Source organism: Epinephelus fuscoguttatus, linkage group LG3 (genome assembly GCF_011397635.1).
Source record: "Epinephelus fuscoguttatus linkage group LG3, E.fuscoguttatus.final_Chr_v1".
NCBI classification, from domain to species: Eukaryota; Metazoa; Chordata; class Actinopteri; order Perciformes; family Serranidae; genus Epinephelus; species Epinephelus fuscoguttatus.
This window is the reverse complement of record NC_064754.1, coordinates 14,662,715-14,677,612: the sequence shown is the minus strand read 5'-3', so window position 1 is coordinate 14,677,612 and position 14,898 is coordinate 14,662,715. Positions and strand designations below refer to the sequence as shown.

General features: G+C 40.4%; 2 protein-coding genes across 3 annotated transcripts in view; one reads left to right on the top strand and one right to left on the bottom strand.

Moving 5' to 3' along the window:
- Nucleotides 1-435: 435 nt before the first annotated feature.
- On the bottom strand, nt 436-5,133 carry LOC125885937 (keratin, type I cytoskeletal 13-like). Of its 2 annotated transcripts, XM_049571795.1 has the most exons (8): nt 4,722-5,133; nt 3,993-4,075; nt 3,546-3,702; nt 2,780-2,944; nt 2,528-2,653; nt 1,516-1,736; nt 1,264-1,304; nt 436-1,167 (listed from the first exon to the last, which is right to left on the bottom strand). In XM_049571795.1, exons 1-8 carry the CDS (start codon nt 5,112-5,114, stop codon nt 1,061-1,063), a joined length of 1,293 nt encoding a protein of 430 aa, XP_049427752.1. In that variant the 5' UTR covers nt 5,115-5,133; the 3' UTR covers nt 436-1,060. The 2 variants fall into 2 exon arrangements, with proteins under 2 accessions (XP_049427752.1, XP_049427753.1); XM_049571796.1 differs by lacking the exons at nt 436-1,167; nt 1,264-1,304 and having other exon boundaries at nt 1,512-1,736.
- Nucleotides 5,134-5,141: 8 nt separating this feature from the next.
- The window catches only part of krt222 (keratin 222), a 49,098-nt gene continuing 39,341 nt past the window's right edge, over nt 5,142-14,898 (top strand). Inside the window, exon 1 of the mRNA XM_049571790.1 lies at nt 5,142-5,266. The gene's annotated coding sequence lies outside the window, so the exon portion shown is untranslated. The remainder of the gene's footprint in view (nt 5,267-14,898) is intronic.

Below are 14,898 nucleotides of genomic sequence, written 5' to 3'. Positions count from 1 at the left end.
TAACTTTTCTTTTGTAAGAGGACACATGCAGGTTATTTGTTTTGAGTCTCAAAAGTTACTAGAGTCAGTTGAGGTCATAAATTAAACAGATCCGACTGTAAACACCCTCAAGGGAAACGAGCCATCACAGCAAAGCCGACGAATCACTAAACAGTGTCGAAGGGAGGATTACATAGAAATGTCTTAATGGTGAAAGTAGCTTTCTCAGTGAAGGCTTTTAGAAATGTTTGCTTGCACAAAGGAAAAAGGTAAGCAGACAAAGCAAATACTCTTCGAGTGGTAAAATAACAGTAGTCGTGCAGCCACACAAAAGGAACCATTTCATTAGCTATTCGTTAGCTTCTAAAAAAAAAACAATATGCAACTTTGTGAAGTGAAGTTGCACACAATAGCCTCTGTATAGCTTTCATATATTTATGCAAAGGGAGAAACAAGTGGAGGGCAGATGTTTATTCTCTTCAGGAAAACACTCAAAGATGGAAAGATCCCTTTCATACAGATCTACATAAGATTTATGGGAAGTGTGGTTTAATTCAAAGACATCACAGAAACTGGAAATCAACCTGACAGTGGTCTAATTCCAAACATTTAATTAAACAACAGTATTTCACATGACCCAAAATGCACAACTATGTTTAGATTATCATTCTGCCTCATAAAAATAATACAAAATGAGATATTATTATCATTTAGAAGAAATGGTCTCACTTCTACATGTGTATTTCTTTTCGGGGGCTGACACTGCCTACTACTGAGTGAATTTGGTATTTCGGGAGGTTAGATGACAGTCTGCACAGTTTTCAGTGATATAAAACAAAGGCACAGTTTATAATCCAGTGCTCCAACATTTTAACACATTGGTTTGCTTATTTTACACATATTCTGACTGTAAATAAAAATATCAACACTGCAGAAAATATCTGGGGGGAGAAATATGTTGCTGGATTTCAGACCTGGGTGAAATAACAACACATTTTCCTGGTTAGTTTTGGCCTCTCGAAGCCAATTTCTTCCCTACTTAATTTATCATTTGACCCAGATCCGTTGGGATGCAGTCTGTCTAGCTCTTGATGATCTCTGTGCCCACATCCTCCGTGCGGGACACCACTCTTCCATCAATGATCTCCTCAACCACCACTTTCGTCCTCTGGGTTATGACTGGTTTAGCTGCAGATGGAAAAAAAAAAAAAGGTTCAGTCTGTAGCATGTTTATTTTTACAAGTAAAGAGCTAAAAACGAAATACAGCAGCGATGTAAACTTACGTTTGACTTCTTCCTTGACTATGGTGGTGACAACAGATTTACTAGAAGACAGACAGAAGTGACAAATTAATAAAGAGACATTTTGGGGACGAGGCTTATTCGCTTTCTTTCCGAGACTTAAATGAGAGCGATATCAATCTTCTCATTCAACTCCCAGTGTGAACATGAGTAGAGTGTTTCCCAACATGTATCATACGTCAAGCTGGACTCATTGTGACAAACATCAAATTAAAAAAAAAAACATCCCCTTACTTCACATCTTCTCCATCCAGCAGTCGTCTGTACTCTGCGATCTCCATCTCCAGCCTGGTCTTGATATCGAGCAGCACCTGGTAGTCGGTGGACTGCCTCTCGATGTCAGCCCTCACCTGTTTGAGCTCCTCCTCCAGGGCATTGACCATGGCCTGGAGCTGGCTCAGCTGCAGGCTGTAGCGGGACTCTGTCTCTCCAAGCTGGCCCTCCAAGGCAGCTTTCTGCAGGGGAGAGAAAACAAAGGCAGACACATGAGTTTGCTGAGCACTTACTGCTTGTTTTCTAACTCCTCTTTCCACTTAAGTTGCCTCAGGTGTAAAAAAAAAAAAAAAAAAAAAAGAGTGAGGAAGTCATTAAAGACAGTGACTGACAGGTTTACTGACTTACTGAGTATTTATGGGGTGTGTAGAGTGCTGCAGGAATAAATCGTAAAATGCGGAAATTAGTTAGCATTTCTGTACTTCCAGTTCCTTTGTCTCAAAGTCAGTGAGTTTTTTATATGAATCTTTAATTAGATGCCTGAAATAAGGTCTGTGAGTATTAAAGCTTTTATGTGTCTTTAATAAAACGGTCGCTAACAACAGATCAGAGTGTCATCACGCTGAACGTGGCTTTACAGCCTAGTTGTAGTGGCAACGTTGAAGTCATGTGACTGTACTGTTGATCGTTTATAGCCTAGCGTTAACTTTTTACCTCTGGCGACTGCATTTACGCTTCAAAAGGCCATAAAAGATGTGTTAATTTGGGTCGATCTTGCTGAACAAGACATGTAAGCATCATTAACCTTTGTTTGCCACAGAGCTCATTTCCTGAAATATTCAAAACCTAATGGAAAAATCCAAATCATTTTTTTGTCATGGGAACAAGGGCAATGCTAACTTCCACATCAGTCTACAAAACAACTCGCCAGTCCTGCACTAGTCTATCTAAAACATGTTGTAAAATACGTTACTATGGTGTGTCGTACAAATCAAGATGACAGATGCATATGTGCATATGGGATCTGAATTACCAGGCTGAGCTGGGACTGCAGCTCAATCTGCAGGGACTGCAGGGTTCTCTTGAGATCGTTGATCTCAGTTTGGGAGGTCTGGAGGCTCTCAGTGCTGGAAGCCACCTGCTTGTTCAGCTCCTCAAACTGGAAGACAGATGAAAATTGTCAAAACATCATTACGGCTATATGGCAAATCACTTTATATTTAGGCCACATTTTTAGTTGCATACAGACATGAGATGAGAAAGTGTATCATCTAGTTCCCCTTACCTTGACCTTGTACCAGGACTCCATATCACGGCGGTTCTTCTCAGCAATGCCCTCGTACTGCTGTCTGAGCGTATCCAGGACCTCGGACATATCTGCCTGAGGCTTGGCATCCACCTCCACTTTCACAGAGCTGGCAGTAACTTGGCCACGAAGGGCCGCCATCTCCTACAGGCGGCACAAGAGAGTCAAAAGTCAGGTGGGTCAAAGATAAAACCCACGTGAGGTTCATGCTGGCTTAAGTTAGCAAGTGTTAGCAAACTTTAAATGGAGAGCAGAGGCAGGTGTTAAGCACACTGGCTCACTTTCATGAACATATCGGTACAACATTTCTCTTATTTGATGTATTCTTTCATGATCAGCTTTTTCAGCATCGATAAACATCTAGGTCATTGTTTCTGGCAGCACCCTGGGGCCAGCAGCAGCACCTAATTTAGGTACACAACCTGAAGGCACACAGCAGACAGTTCAACAAGTTCTGCATTAATTGTTGTTTGTACAAGCTAAAGACAACACTCGGAGGCATTTAGCAAATACTTCTCTAACTGTCTCATGAAAAAGTATTTTAAGATTCTTTTCACGCTCTGCTGCCTGGAGCCATGCCCGTGAGACTTTCCAGAAACTATGAGAGGAACAGATGTGTCATATTTACTTCCTGATCATGTTAAGAGACTAAACAAGATTGATGTTTTATTGTAAAGTGCAGAGGACCAGTCGCCTGAGCTCACTGACACAGTGTGGTGCTACTCCTCAACAGCAGACCTCTCACCTCTGCATGGTTCTTCTTCAGGTAGACCAGCTCCTCCTTCAGGCCCTCCACCTGCATCTCCAGGTCAGAGCGGGCCATTGTCAGTTCATCCAGAACCTTGCGCAGTCCAGCAATGTCCGTCTCCACTGACATGCGCACGGCCAGCTCATTCTCAAACCTGTCAAGAAAAAAAAAAGGCACGGTGGTTCATGTTGCTGCACCCGCTTAATTGGTGTTACCACCAACAAAAAAAATACAAAGTGGAGCTCCACCAAAACCAGTTACACCAGTTTTATTGCACTGTTGACCGTTACACCCCTGTGACAATAAGTCCACATAGCCTGGAACTATGGACCAAACAGGATGTCAAGTTACTACATCTGTCAGGTTTCAGACTTGTGGCATTATAAATACAGTTTGTTTTTTTCCACACAGGGCCGATAACTTCTGACGTAACTTTACACTCACTTGATTCTGAAGTCCTCTGCTGCCAGTCTGGCATTGTCGATCTGCAGCATCAGCCTGGCGTTGTCCTGTGTGGCAGCGCTGATCTAAAGAGAAAGAAAAGAAGAGAGGCATTGTCAGGAGTTTTTTAACCCGCTATAATACAACACACGAAGGTGTGTCAGTGCTTTATTATCTAGAATGTGGATGTGGGCCACAAGGGCTTTGTTTCTAATAGTTTTCTTTATGCCTGACTTGCACTCCAAGTTTTAAAAGTCTTGGAGGTGCGTGTAGGTGTAAAACAAACAAACAAAAAGAAAGAAAGACAAACGTTGGTTTTAAACTCCAGCGCTCTCGTCTTTCTGACATTAACTCACACATGCACATACACATATCATGTATTACATATATCATGAATTATACTTCTATTTGATTTTATATATAAAGCCAAATATCATAAATCCCAATTTGCCTCAGAGGGCTTTACAGCATTTAACATCCCTCTGTCCTTGAGCCCTTAGTTCAATAGTGAATCAGCATATGGTAAATGAGTGGTGACTCTTTATGGAAATAAAAGATAAAAACATTTTTATTTTGTAATTATTGAATATTAGTCTAGGGGAATCAATACATTACATATTAATTACAACAATGGGTGTAGATACGTTTGGGGACAGGGTGAAAAGCATTAAATATTTATAGATAAACATTATTTTTACAGACAAATTTGAGGTTATACAATTAAAGACTCACCTTTCTGCGCAGGTCCTCGATGATGGCCTCATACTTGCTGTAGTCCCGGACGTCGGGGGTCTGCTTCTCATACCACTCCCGGATCTGACGCTCCAGCTTGGCATTGGCAGACTCCAGGGAGCGCACCTTCTCCAGGTAAGCGGCCAGGCGGTCATTGAGGTTCTGCATGGTCACTTTCTCGCTGCCTGAAATGCCGATGCTGCCCCCGGCACCTCCGCCACCCCCGAGCGCCCCTGCCAGGTCAAAGCCACCGCCAAGGCTGTTGGTGGGGTAGGATATCCTGACATTTTTCCCACCTGCGCCGGCATAGACGCTCGTGCCCCGCCTGGAGCCTGTCAGTATGGGCGTGGAGGTCAAGGACGAGCTGGAAAACGAATAGCGAGATGCGTTCATGGTGACTTCTGTTCTGGCTCGCGTGTAGGGTTGAAAACTTGTCAAAGTCAAAACGTGTCAAAGCCCAGGAGTGGTGGAGGAGCTGGTGATGAGAGGCAGCCTGCAGGATGGACTTTATAGGCTCTCCGGTGGAGGTGGGAGCGGCCGAACAGGTAGGTGGAATGATGCTGCTCGCCCCCATCATCACAGGTGTGACCACACAGGGCGTGGTGGAGGCATTCAGGTGTACTTCCCGATGTTTAACGACTGTTAGGGCACATAGGCGTGTGAGGCATTTTTCATTCAGCCTGTCAGGTTGAATTAAGCCTGTCTGATACACTTAATCTCAGGCGGAAACAAAAGATTAATATTCCTTTCGGGGGCAGTCTGGCTAATTTGCTCGACAACCTAGATGAAGTGGCCTCACCCAAAAAATTGTCTCACAAAAACCGACTCAAAACCTAAATAATAGGACTATGTGTCAATTTCCTGATTGTACTTTTGTATTTTGACTGAAAAAAAAAAAAGAATCCATACACTGCTCATCGTAGTGGAGGCTTTACTGAACTCAGGTGCACAGGCACATCTATCTGCCACAACCAGGGGGCGTATGTGGGGGAGTGTTGATCTATGCACACCACACTTGGCTACAGTCCTTTCACACTGACCGCCTCTCTGGGCTGGGGCTGCTATGGTGATTCATTGGCTCCTTATGTAGCAGGCTGCCAGAGCCTTATGTACACTCACACATTTAAAGGGACACTTTGCTGATTTTCACCCAGCTTTATATCATAACAATATGGGTCGTATGTGTGAATTAATCGTGGTAAATGTCTCTCCAACTTGCCAGCACCCACATCTCCTAGCTCATAACCTAACTCAGGGGCAGGCAACCTGCGGCTTAGGAGCTACATGGCTCTTTAGCCCTTCTCCAGTGGCTCCCTGTGGCTTTGACAAAAATTATATGAAAATGAAAATTATTTTTTAACATTTTAATTTTCAATTGTATTATAAATGTGTAGCCTATACACTGAATAAAAAAAATGTTTAAACATCTCGTCACCTATATGTACATCATATGTTTACAGCCCAGCGTCTTTTCTTAAAATTTGCCCAAACTCAATAGAGATGGCTAGTCTCGAGTCTCGTTAGTGAGGCTAGCTATTGGCTATAGGCCTAAGTACATACAGTACATTTGCGCACAGTAATGAGCATGGAAAATGTCTGTCTGGCTTACATATCTATACAATACACACCCTGCAGCTGCTACACATACACATTCACTCTATATGTTTGTCATTTATTTATAACAGGCAACAAGAACACTACAGAATTGAAAAAGCACTGTTCTCTGAATGATAAAAATAATAAACCAACCAATCTACCCTTTACACTACAAAGCAGGCAATGCTCTGTTGCAAAATATGTTGTCCTCTCCTCTCCTCTGCTCTCCTCTCCTCTCCTCTCCTCTCCTCAGGCAGTCAGGCACTAATCCATATAAATATCTTCTAAATAAACTTTGAATATTCATGAAGAATCACAGAGAACAGCTCTGAACTCCTCCTCTCCTCCTCTGCGCACTGTACACAGCACAGCCCCAAACTGCATGTAACTTTTGTTTAAATTAATTATCAAACGTGGGACATAATCTTCAATTTGAATTTAGATTGAAAAGATGCGTGGAAGTGAAAAAGCACTTCTGCATTTTGGTCCACTCACACCAGGCAGTTGGTGAACTCAAATCTATCAGAGAGTTAGAGGAAGACAGTGTGGTTTTACGCCAGGCCAGCTTACTTGTTGTAAAGCTTAATTGTGGGTTATTGCCTAAATTAGACTAGCTGTATTGAGATGTTTTATCAGTAATTATAATAAAAATGATAATAATAAAAAAACAATTAAAAAACATGTCTTGCAAAAGGGGCACTTATCTCGACAGAGGACGAAAGGGCAGATGCTTGAGCACTACCTGGGGCCTCGTCAGCCTTGTCACTCAAAGTGGCCCACCCTTTATTATGCGTAACTTTGAACCTTAATAAAAGGTAAACAGGTCACTTATATAAAAATTCATCCCCTGTTGATGAATGGCATGAATGTTGAAATTAGTTACAAAGGCCAAAACCGCTTTTTGAACCAGGCTGTAAAGGCTTTAGGCTTCAGCTAGGCTTTATTTCTGCTGTAAAATTGGCTATTTTAACATGGGGGTCTATGGGGATTGACTTGCTTCTGGAGCCAGCCTCAAGTGGCCATTCAAGGAACTGCAATTTTTGGCACTTCTGTGTTGGCTTCACTTTTCAGCCGCAGATGTTGCCACATGGTCATATTGCACCTATTCAAAAGTATTTACCACACAGACAGACAGGTTTTATGCATCTTTCCAGCAGTGATACTTCTCTAAACCTGTTGTAAATATTCTCCCACACTTGCATGTAAAACTATTGACACTACATGACACAATGCTGTCAAGGTGCTTGTAAACTTTTTGTGGAGCCATTTTGTTTTTGAGGTTACTTTAATTAAACTGATATGATCTTATAAGGCATTGGCACAATTCCCAAAGATCGCACAGTTAATTGACAACTTATTTGTTTCAGTGTTGTTGCCTCAGGGTGCTGCTGCTGCTGTTGCGTAAGCTGTTAAGCACTTTTGTTGACTTTCAGTTTTATGTCTCCAGCATAGTCGGATGTCAAACATAGGATCAGCAACTTGACCTCATAAGGTTCATGCTTGCACATGGATTTCTATAAACTCCAGAGGAGGTAAATGGAAAGTGCTGTCACACTACAGAGCCACATTCACACAAGGGTGGCTACTGTACAAGCTGCCACCTGCTACACAGTCAAACATTCATACACAGTGACACACAATTTGGGGTTCAGTGCCTTGCTTAAGGATACTTCAACAGTCAGAATAGAGAAGTCGTGATCAAACCGTCAACCTTGTGTACAATGGGTTTTTAAGATGGTCTTTACTGAAAGCAAATCTATTTTTTCATACACTTGCAATTACTTGTGTGTACAGTATTTCTTATTTGTCTTGTAATGACACCCCAATCACCAGAAAATGAATTTGGCATTGTATGTTTCTGTAAATCAAGAGTACGTTACATCTCTACATTATTATGTCGCAGATAAGTTAAAACTTTTTTCAACAATACTATAGCTAACATGTGGTTTTGTTGCTTAAAATACCCAGCTTTGGGTGTACAATCTCAGCTGGAAAAGCAACAATGTCTCTGTAAAAAACAACCACTTTTCATGCCATTATGATGCAAAACAATCTTTTTAACACATTTCAGTCTGGATTTCGGCCACATCACAGTACTGAGACTGTACTTATCAAAGTCTTAAATGATATTCATCAGAATAATGATGCATGCAAATCCTCTGTCCTGGTATTACTAGATCTCAGTGCTGCATTTGATACAGTTGATCATAATATACTACTTAGCAGATTGGAAAAGTGGGTGGGACTCACCGGCGCTGTGCTACAATGGTTCAAATCTTACTTACAAGATAGGGACTTTTTTGTGTTAATTGGTAACCATGAATCTGAGCGAACTACAATCACATGTGGGGTTCCTCAAGGGTCCATTCTCGGACCACTTCTATTCAACATCTATATGCTACCCATAGCCCATATTATGGAACATCACAACATCTCCTATCATACGTATGCCGATGACACACAACTCTATATCTCAGTGTCATCACACGACTATAGTCCCTTACTCTCATTGAGTAACTGTATTCATCAAATCAATGACTGGATGTGCCAGAATTTTCTCCAGCTAAATCCAGAAAAAACAGAGGTATTAATTTTTGGCCCTAGAAATGAAAGGGCAAAGATCAGCGCCCACCTTGGCTCTATATCATTAACAGCTACAAATCAAGCCAGAAATCTTGGTGTTATTATTGACTCAGACCTGAACTTCAACAGCCATTTAAAGTTTATTACTAAATCTGCATATTACCACCTGAAAAATATAGCTAGAATTAAGGGGTTTCTGTCTAAACAAGACATGGAAAAACTTATTCATGCATTCATTTTTAGTAGGTTGGATTATTGCAATGGCTTATTTACAGGCCTTAACAAAAAATTAATCAGACAGCTGCAGGTGATTCAGAACGCTGCCGCCATAGTCCTTACAAACACCAGGAAACTGGACCATATTACACCGGTCATTAAATCGCTACACTGGCTTCCTGTGAGTCAAAGAATAGATTTTAAAATCTTACTGCTGGTCTACAAAGCCCTAAATGGTCTCGGACCAAAATACATGCTTGATCTACTGGTTCCCTACGAAGCATCCAGACCCCTTAGGTCATCTGGAACAGGTTTGTTGTGTGTTCCAAGAACAAGAACCAAGCAAGGTGAGGCAGCATTCAGTTATTATGCTCCTAACCTGTGGAACAAACTTCCCATAGATCTGAGGTCTGCTCAAACTGTCAGCTCCTTTAAATCAGGGCTAAAAACACTATTGTTTACTGAAGCGTACTCTTAGATTAAATACTTACCTGCTGTATTCTACTGCCCGTACTTTTGAACTACACAATGCTGATTTATGCCTTTTATTATTCTACTTCTTTTCTTATCCTGACTGATCAATGTATTGAGCCTGTTTTTATTTTATGTTACTGTATTATCACAATCATTCTCAATTTCTATTTCCCTTTTTAATCGACTGTTTTTATTGTTTTAAATTGTGTCCTGTTGCTTTTGATGTCTCTGTAAAGCACTTTGAATTACCTTGTGTTGAATTGTGCTATACAAATAAACTTGCCTTGCCTTGCCTTGGCTTGCCACTATCCCGGCAGCAAATGCAGTGATGTTTCTGTTAAAAAAATAATTAAAACCACCTTTTCACGTCAATATCCCCACTGGAAAAACAGCGACAAGTTGCTACAAAACACCTAAAGCAAAAAGCAGCTGGAAACACAGCAATGATTTGCTAAATAACAACCGCTTTCATTATTTGTCAATCATAAACAGTGGTCTGTGTTGGTATGCAGCTTGGCAGGCGTCTCCCCTGGGTGACATGTATAATTATGATAATAAAAATGTAAAGTCCTGATGAGACTTAAAATGCATATTTGTGACCAAACTCTTCTTTCACAATCCCCTCTCACACAGACAGAGGCCTGCAGTTTCCTTCAGATAACGATCATTTCATGCCATGTTGTGTTTTGATGATATCCTGGCAGGTCTGTGTTGGCCAGTCTGTCAGCATTTTTTAATTCAAGTGACCTCGATTTGCAACAGGTGCTCTGCAGAGGCTAGTCACAAAAACACAGCGTGCTGTCTGATCCAGCGTTGGCAGACGCACATGACTGGGATGTTGTATTAGGATCTTGACTACAACAGTGTTTTGATATTACAGTCATGTTTAGGAATCCTTCCCTCTCTGTCTGCTGCCATGCTTGTAATGCTCTACTGTGCAAAATCTGTTTTGCAGTGCAGGTAGAAATTTATCTTGGCAGCAATAGTGGTACACTCCTGGATCATCAAGGTAATTTAGAGCGTATTATTTTTTTCCATAGCTGCTGTCAAGCGGCCTTGTTTTAAATTTGAATAATCACTCTGAAACTGAAGAGGCTCCAGTTCCCATGAAGCATGTTTGTTCTCAGACACTTACAAAAATATGTCTATATATCATTTAAATTGTTTGTAATTACCAGTGCGGACCATGTGAAATGGATCAGTTACATGAGACTGACAGGTGTCACACTGAAGTTAATGGGTGGATGAGCGGGTGCCGTGCTTTAATCAGGTGTTCCTAAGCTGTTAGGTTGTTTTGAGCTACCCTTTAATTTGCTTACAGTTTAATAGAAATTTAGGACACCTCCAGTTAACCTCTTCTGAGACAATTTAACTAATAACAGTGTTGAGCTATATTTCTCTGTAGGCATTTCTAAAGAACTGATAATCATGCTGACATGTAAATGCCCCCTGGGGCAAATATAAAAGGCTTATGATAAGCTGTTTTTATGTACTGACATTTGCCTAACAACACAGAGGTTTAAACTACGGTTACACTGACAAAGGAGATCAAACCAAGGTCAAAATGGCAGGAAATATTAGACTATGGAGAGACTAACACAGGAGCTGAAACTAGGCTCAAACACAGGAGCCTAAAGCTGCTATATGCTGCAATATGTTCATATTAACAATGGTTCAAATTACTGTGTAAAGTGGAAGAGGTTGTTTTGTAGTAACAAACCCACAGAGAATTATCACACAGCTGTTTTTCCCCTCAGCTCTGCGGAGCGTTTTAGTGACTTTCGGCTCATTGTTTTGGTTTTAATGCAGAAGCTTTACTGTTTTTATTTACAGTCACTGCTGTTATCAGTGCCATTTGCAGACACAGCAATCAGTTGTTTCCCCCCAAAGAAACTCTCTTATAAACCTACTCAAAACCCACCTGCCTAGGACCAAATAGCAGACAAAGTCTAGCTGGTGAATAAGAGCATTAAGCAGGTGAAATCCAAATCAGAGTTAAAAGGATTTTTTGGACTTCAGCAGGTGGTCAGGACTATGTCAAATAAATGCTAATTTTGAGAAATATTACCTTTTAGACATGCTAATATATCAGTGTATTTATTATGGTTATTTGGAGGCTGATATCAAAAGGTAACACTTGATAAATCTAACAAATCACTTTATCAGGGGCCTGGCTACACTGATCTATCCCAAAACCAAGAGAAAACAGATGGACAGTATTTCTGTCCGTTATGTTTGTTTTTAAATTAACCTGGAGTCGTGCGTTTGTCCCTCAAAATGGATGCTACTAAGCTGAAATGAGGTCAGAGAGACACTGAAATAGGCTATAACGTAACATCATGGAGTTGTGCGAAAATTTCTAGCCATCAGTCAGGGAGAGTCTAAAGTGAATCCTTTTCTCCTTCACAACAGAAAGTTCAGCAATATCTGAATTTGAAACTTATCCAGTCAAACTGTACCTGCAGTTGACCTTTTTTTTGTACCCAGATTGAGAAAAAAAGACTATTTGTGTAGTTTTGCTCGCAGCCAATCCGCTTGGGTTCTTTCATTGGTCATGGTACATGTGGTTGGCACACTGTTGGTGCAGCTTCAACCGACAGTCTTTGGAGTTGTGAAGTGGAGCATGAGTTGGCAGTTCAGTTTTGTGCTGAGATGCCAAAGAAAACACTGGAAAGTAAATCAAGTAGATAATGGAATTCTTCCAATCACATGATGGGTATCAAAAAGGTATAAAGAAATAAGTATAAAATAAAGTACTCTGTCTGTATTGCTGTCACCTGAAAGGAACTGATATTGGTAATGATTTTTTACAATATACAGTGATACCCAGCCCTTACTTAGAGGGGAGTCGACTCATTATGAACAAAGTGGCAAGTTTAATGAACTTCTGTGCCCTTGTGTTGTTACAGGTCTCTGTATCCCTCTACACCACCCTGCTGTCCCAGAATGCCTTACTAATGACATGATAATCACAATAATTTGCCTTCATCTTGTCGTCAGGTTATCGCAGAGGTTAAACTAAACAAAGACGTGCCTCTTCTCATTTTAACTTATCACCTTACCAGACATAACCACAAGTGGTGCCTATCGCTAATGGCAGTCAGTCATTGACCAATGTTAAATGTTAAATCCAAATGCTAAATCTAAATCTAAATGTTAAATCTAAATGCTAAATACTAAATATAAATATAAATGTTAAATGTTAAATCTAAATGTTCTGGGTGAAACTAAATATTTAGCTAATATGCAAATTTACACTGCCGGTCACCGGAAGTACCAAAATAAAAGCTCGAGATGGTCAGACTGTGTTTATAGAATCAAATAACGAATTAACGAATTATTAGCTGTTAGCTAATGTCTTAGTTACAACCTGATTGAGCTAACTGGAGTAGTTTCATGTTGTATCAGACAACGGGAGGCTTTTAACAGATGACGTCCTGATAGCTTTGCTGCTGCAGCCACTGATGCTTTCTAGACATCGTGATTTCCCAAAATTGAATAAATACCACACATCGCAACACAAAACTGCTTTGCTAGCTCAATCATGTTGTAACTAAGACATCCGCTGGAAAAAAATATTTTTTTCACGGACCGTTTAAGAGTTAATGAGTCATTACAGACACCGCTAATGGGGCTAAGAGCTAACGGTTGTTAGCTTAGCTTAGGTTGTTAATCCCTCCGAAGGGACACTAATAATTCAAAGTACACTTCAAATAAAATTTCTCCAAACATGTTTCTTGTTATTTTAGGTAGTTATTATCATGCTAATGTATGTTCAAGTGTTCATTTCCCCCGATAAGTAAACACAGTCTGACCATCTCGAGCTTTTATTTTGGTACTTCTACTTCTACTTTGGAATTTGCATATTAGCTAAATATTTAGTTTCACCCAGAACATTTAGATTTAACATTTAACATTTAGATTTATATTTAGCATTTATATTTATATTTATATTTAGCATTTAGATTTAACATTTATATTTATATTTATATTTAGCATTTAGATTTAACATTTATATTTATATTTAATATTTAGATTTAACATTTAGATTTAACATTTAGATTTAGATTTAGATTTAACATTTAGATTTAGATTTAGATTTAGATTTAATATTTAGGCAGATGCTTTCTTGCTTGCTCCAGCCTGCTTCCTTCTTTACTCTGCTTTTTAATCTCTACAAATCCTGGAAAATCTCTATATCCATCATTTTATGAATTATTTTAAGTAAACCAAGACTGTGAAGAACATTTTTATATTTTTAACCAATCTGACGAGCCAGCAGCATGTCCGGGGGAAGAAACCAAACAAATTCCTTCTGTGAACGCTGTTGGAGATATCAACAAGAAATTAATGAGCTACAAGCACGGATTTTTGCTTTAGAATCTGAAAAAGGACTTCACAAGACGCTCCCAGTGACATCCGGTGGTAAGAAGCCCACAGTTACTTTCAGTAAAAAGGGTGAAAAACCTGCTACTTTCATCTTAAACCTGAGTGATACTGTGTCTTTTCCAAAACTCTGTAAAGACCAAAATGCCTCATCCTGGAGAGAACTTGGTGCTAAGCCAAAGCAGCACAAAGTGATGAGAGACAATGTTAATACCTACGTAACATCACCCAAAATACAGCTTACAAACAGATTTTTGCCACTGTCAGAGACTGAATTTAATGTTTCTAACGATCAAAGAGAAAATGGATTATCTTCACGAAACTGGAGCTATAAAGTCGGCAAAAGACAGCAGGCAGACAGGCAATCTGGACCAAACGTCAAGGTCAGAGATACGGTGCTGATAGGAGACAGTGCTATCAGTGGCATAAACCACGGAAGAATTCAAAAATGCTGCTGTCCCAGTGCCACTGTCTCTGAGATAACAACACTCCTCCCAAAAGTTTTGTCTACACATCGAGGAGTCAAACAGCTGATCGTGCACGTGGGTGCAGTGGACATCAGAAAGGAACAGACTGAAGTCTTGAAAAGGGATTTCACTAACTTCTTCAAGGAGCTTGATAAAGTGGAGGTCAAGGCATTCATTAGTGGACCTCTTCCAAACATAGACAGGAAGATAAACAAGTTCAGCCGGCTGCTTCAGCTGAACACATGGCTGTCCAAAGAGTGCGTGCACAGAGGATTGCACTACATTGAGAACTTTTATCTGTTCTGGAAACGAGAGGATCTGTTCAAGGGAAAGGGCCCACACCTGTGCAGAGGTGGGAGGAGAGTGCTGAAGGAACACCTCCTCCACGCTCTGAGGCATCAGAATAAGCCGGGACAGGGTCCTGAGTGACCAGTGAGAGAAAAGAGGAACAAGAG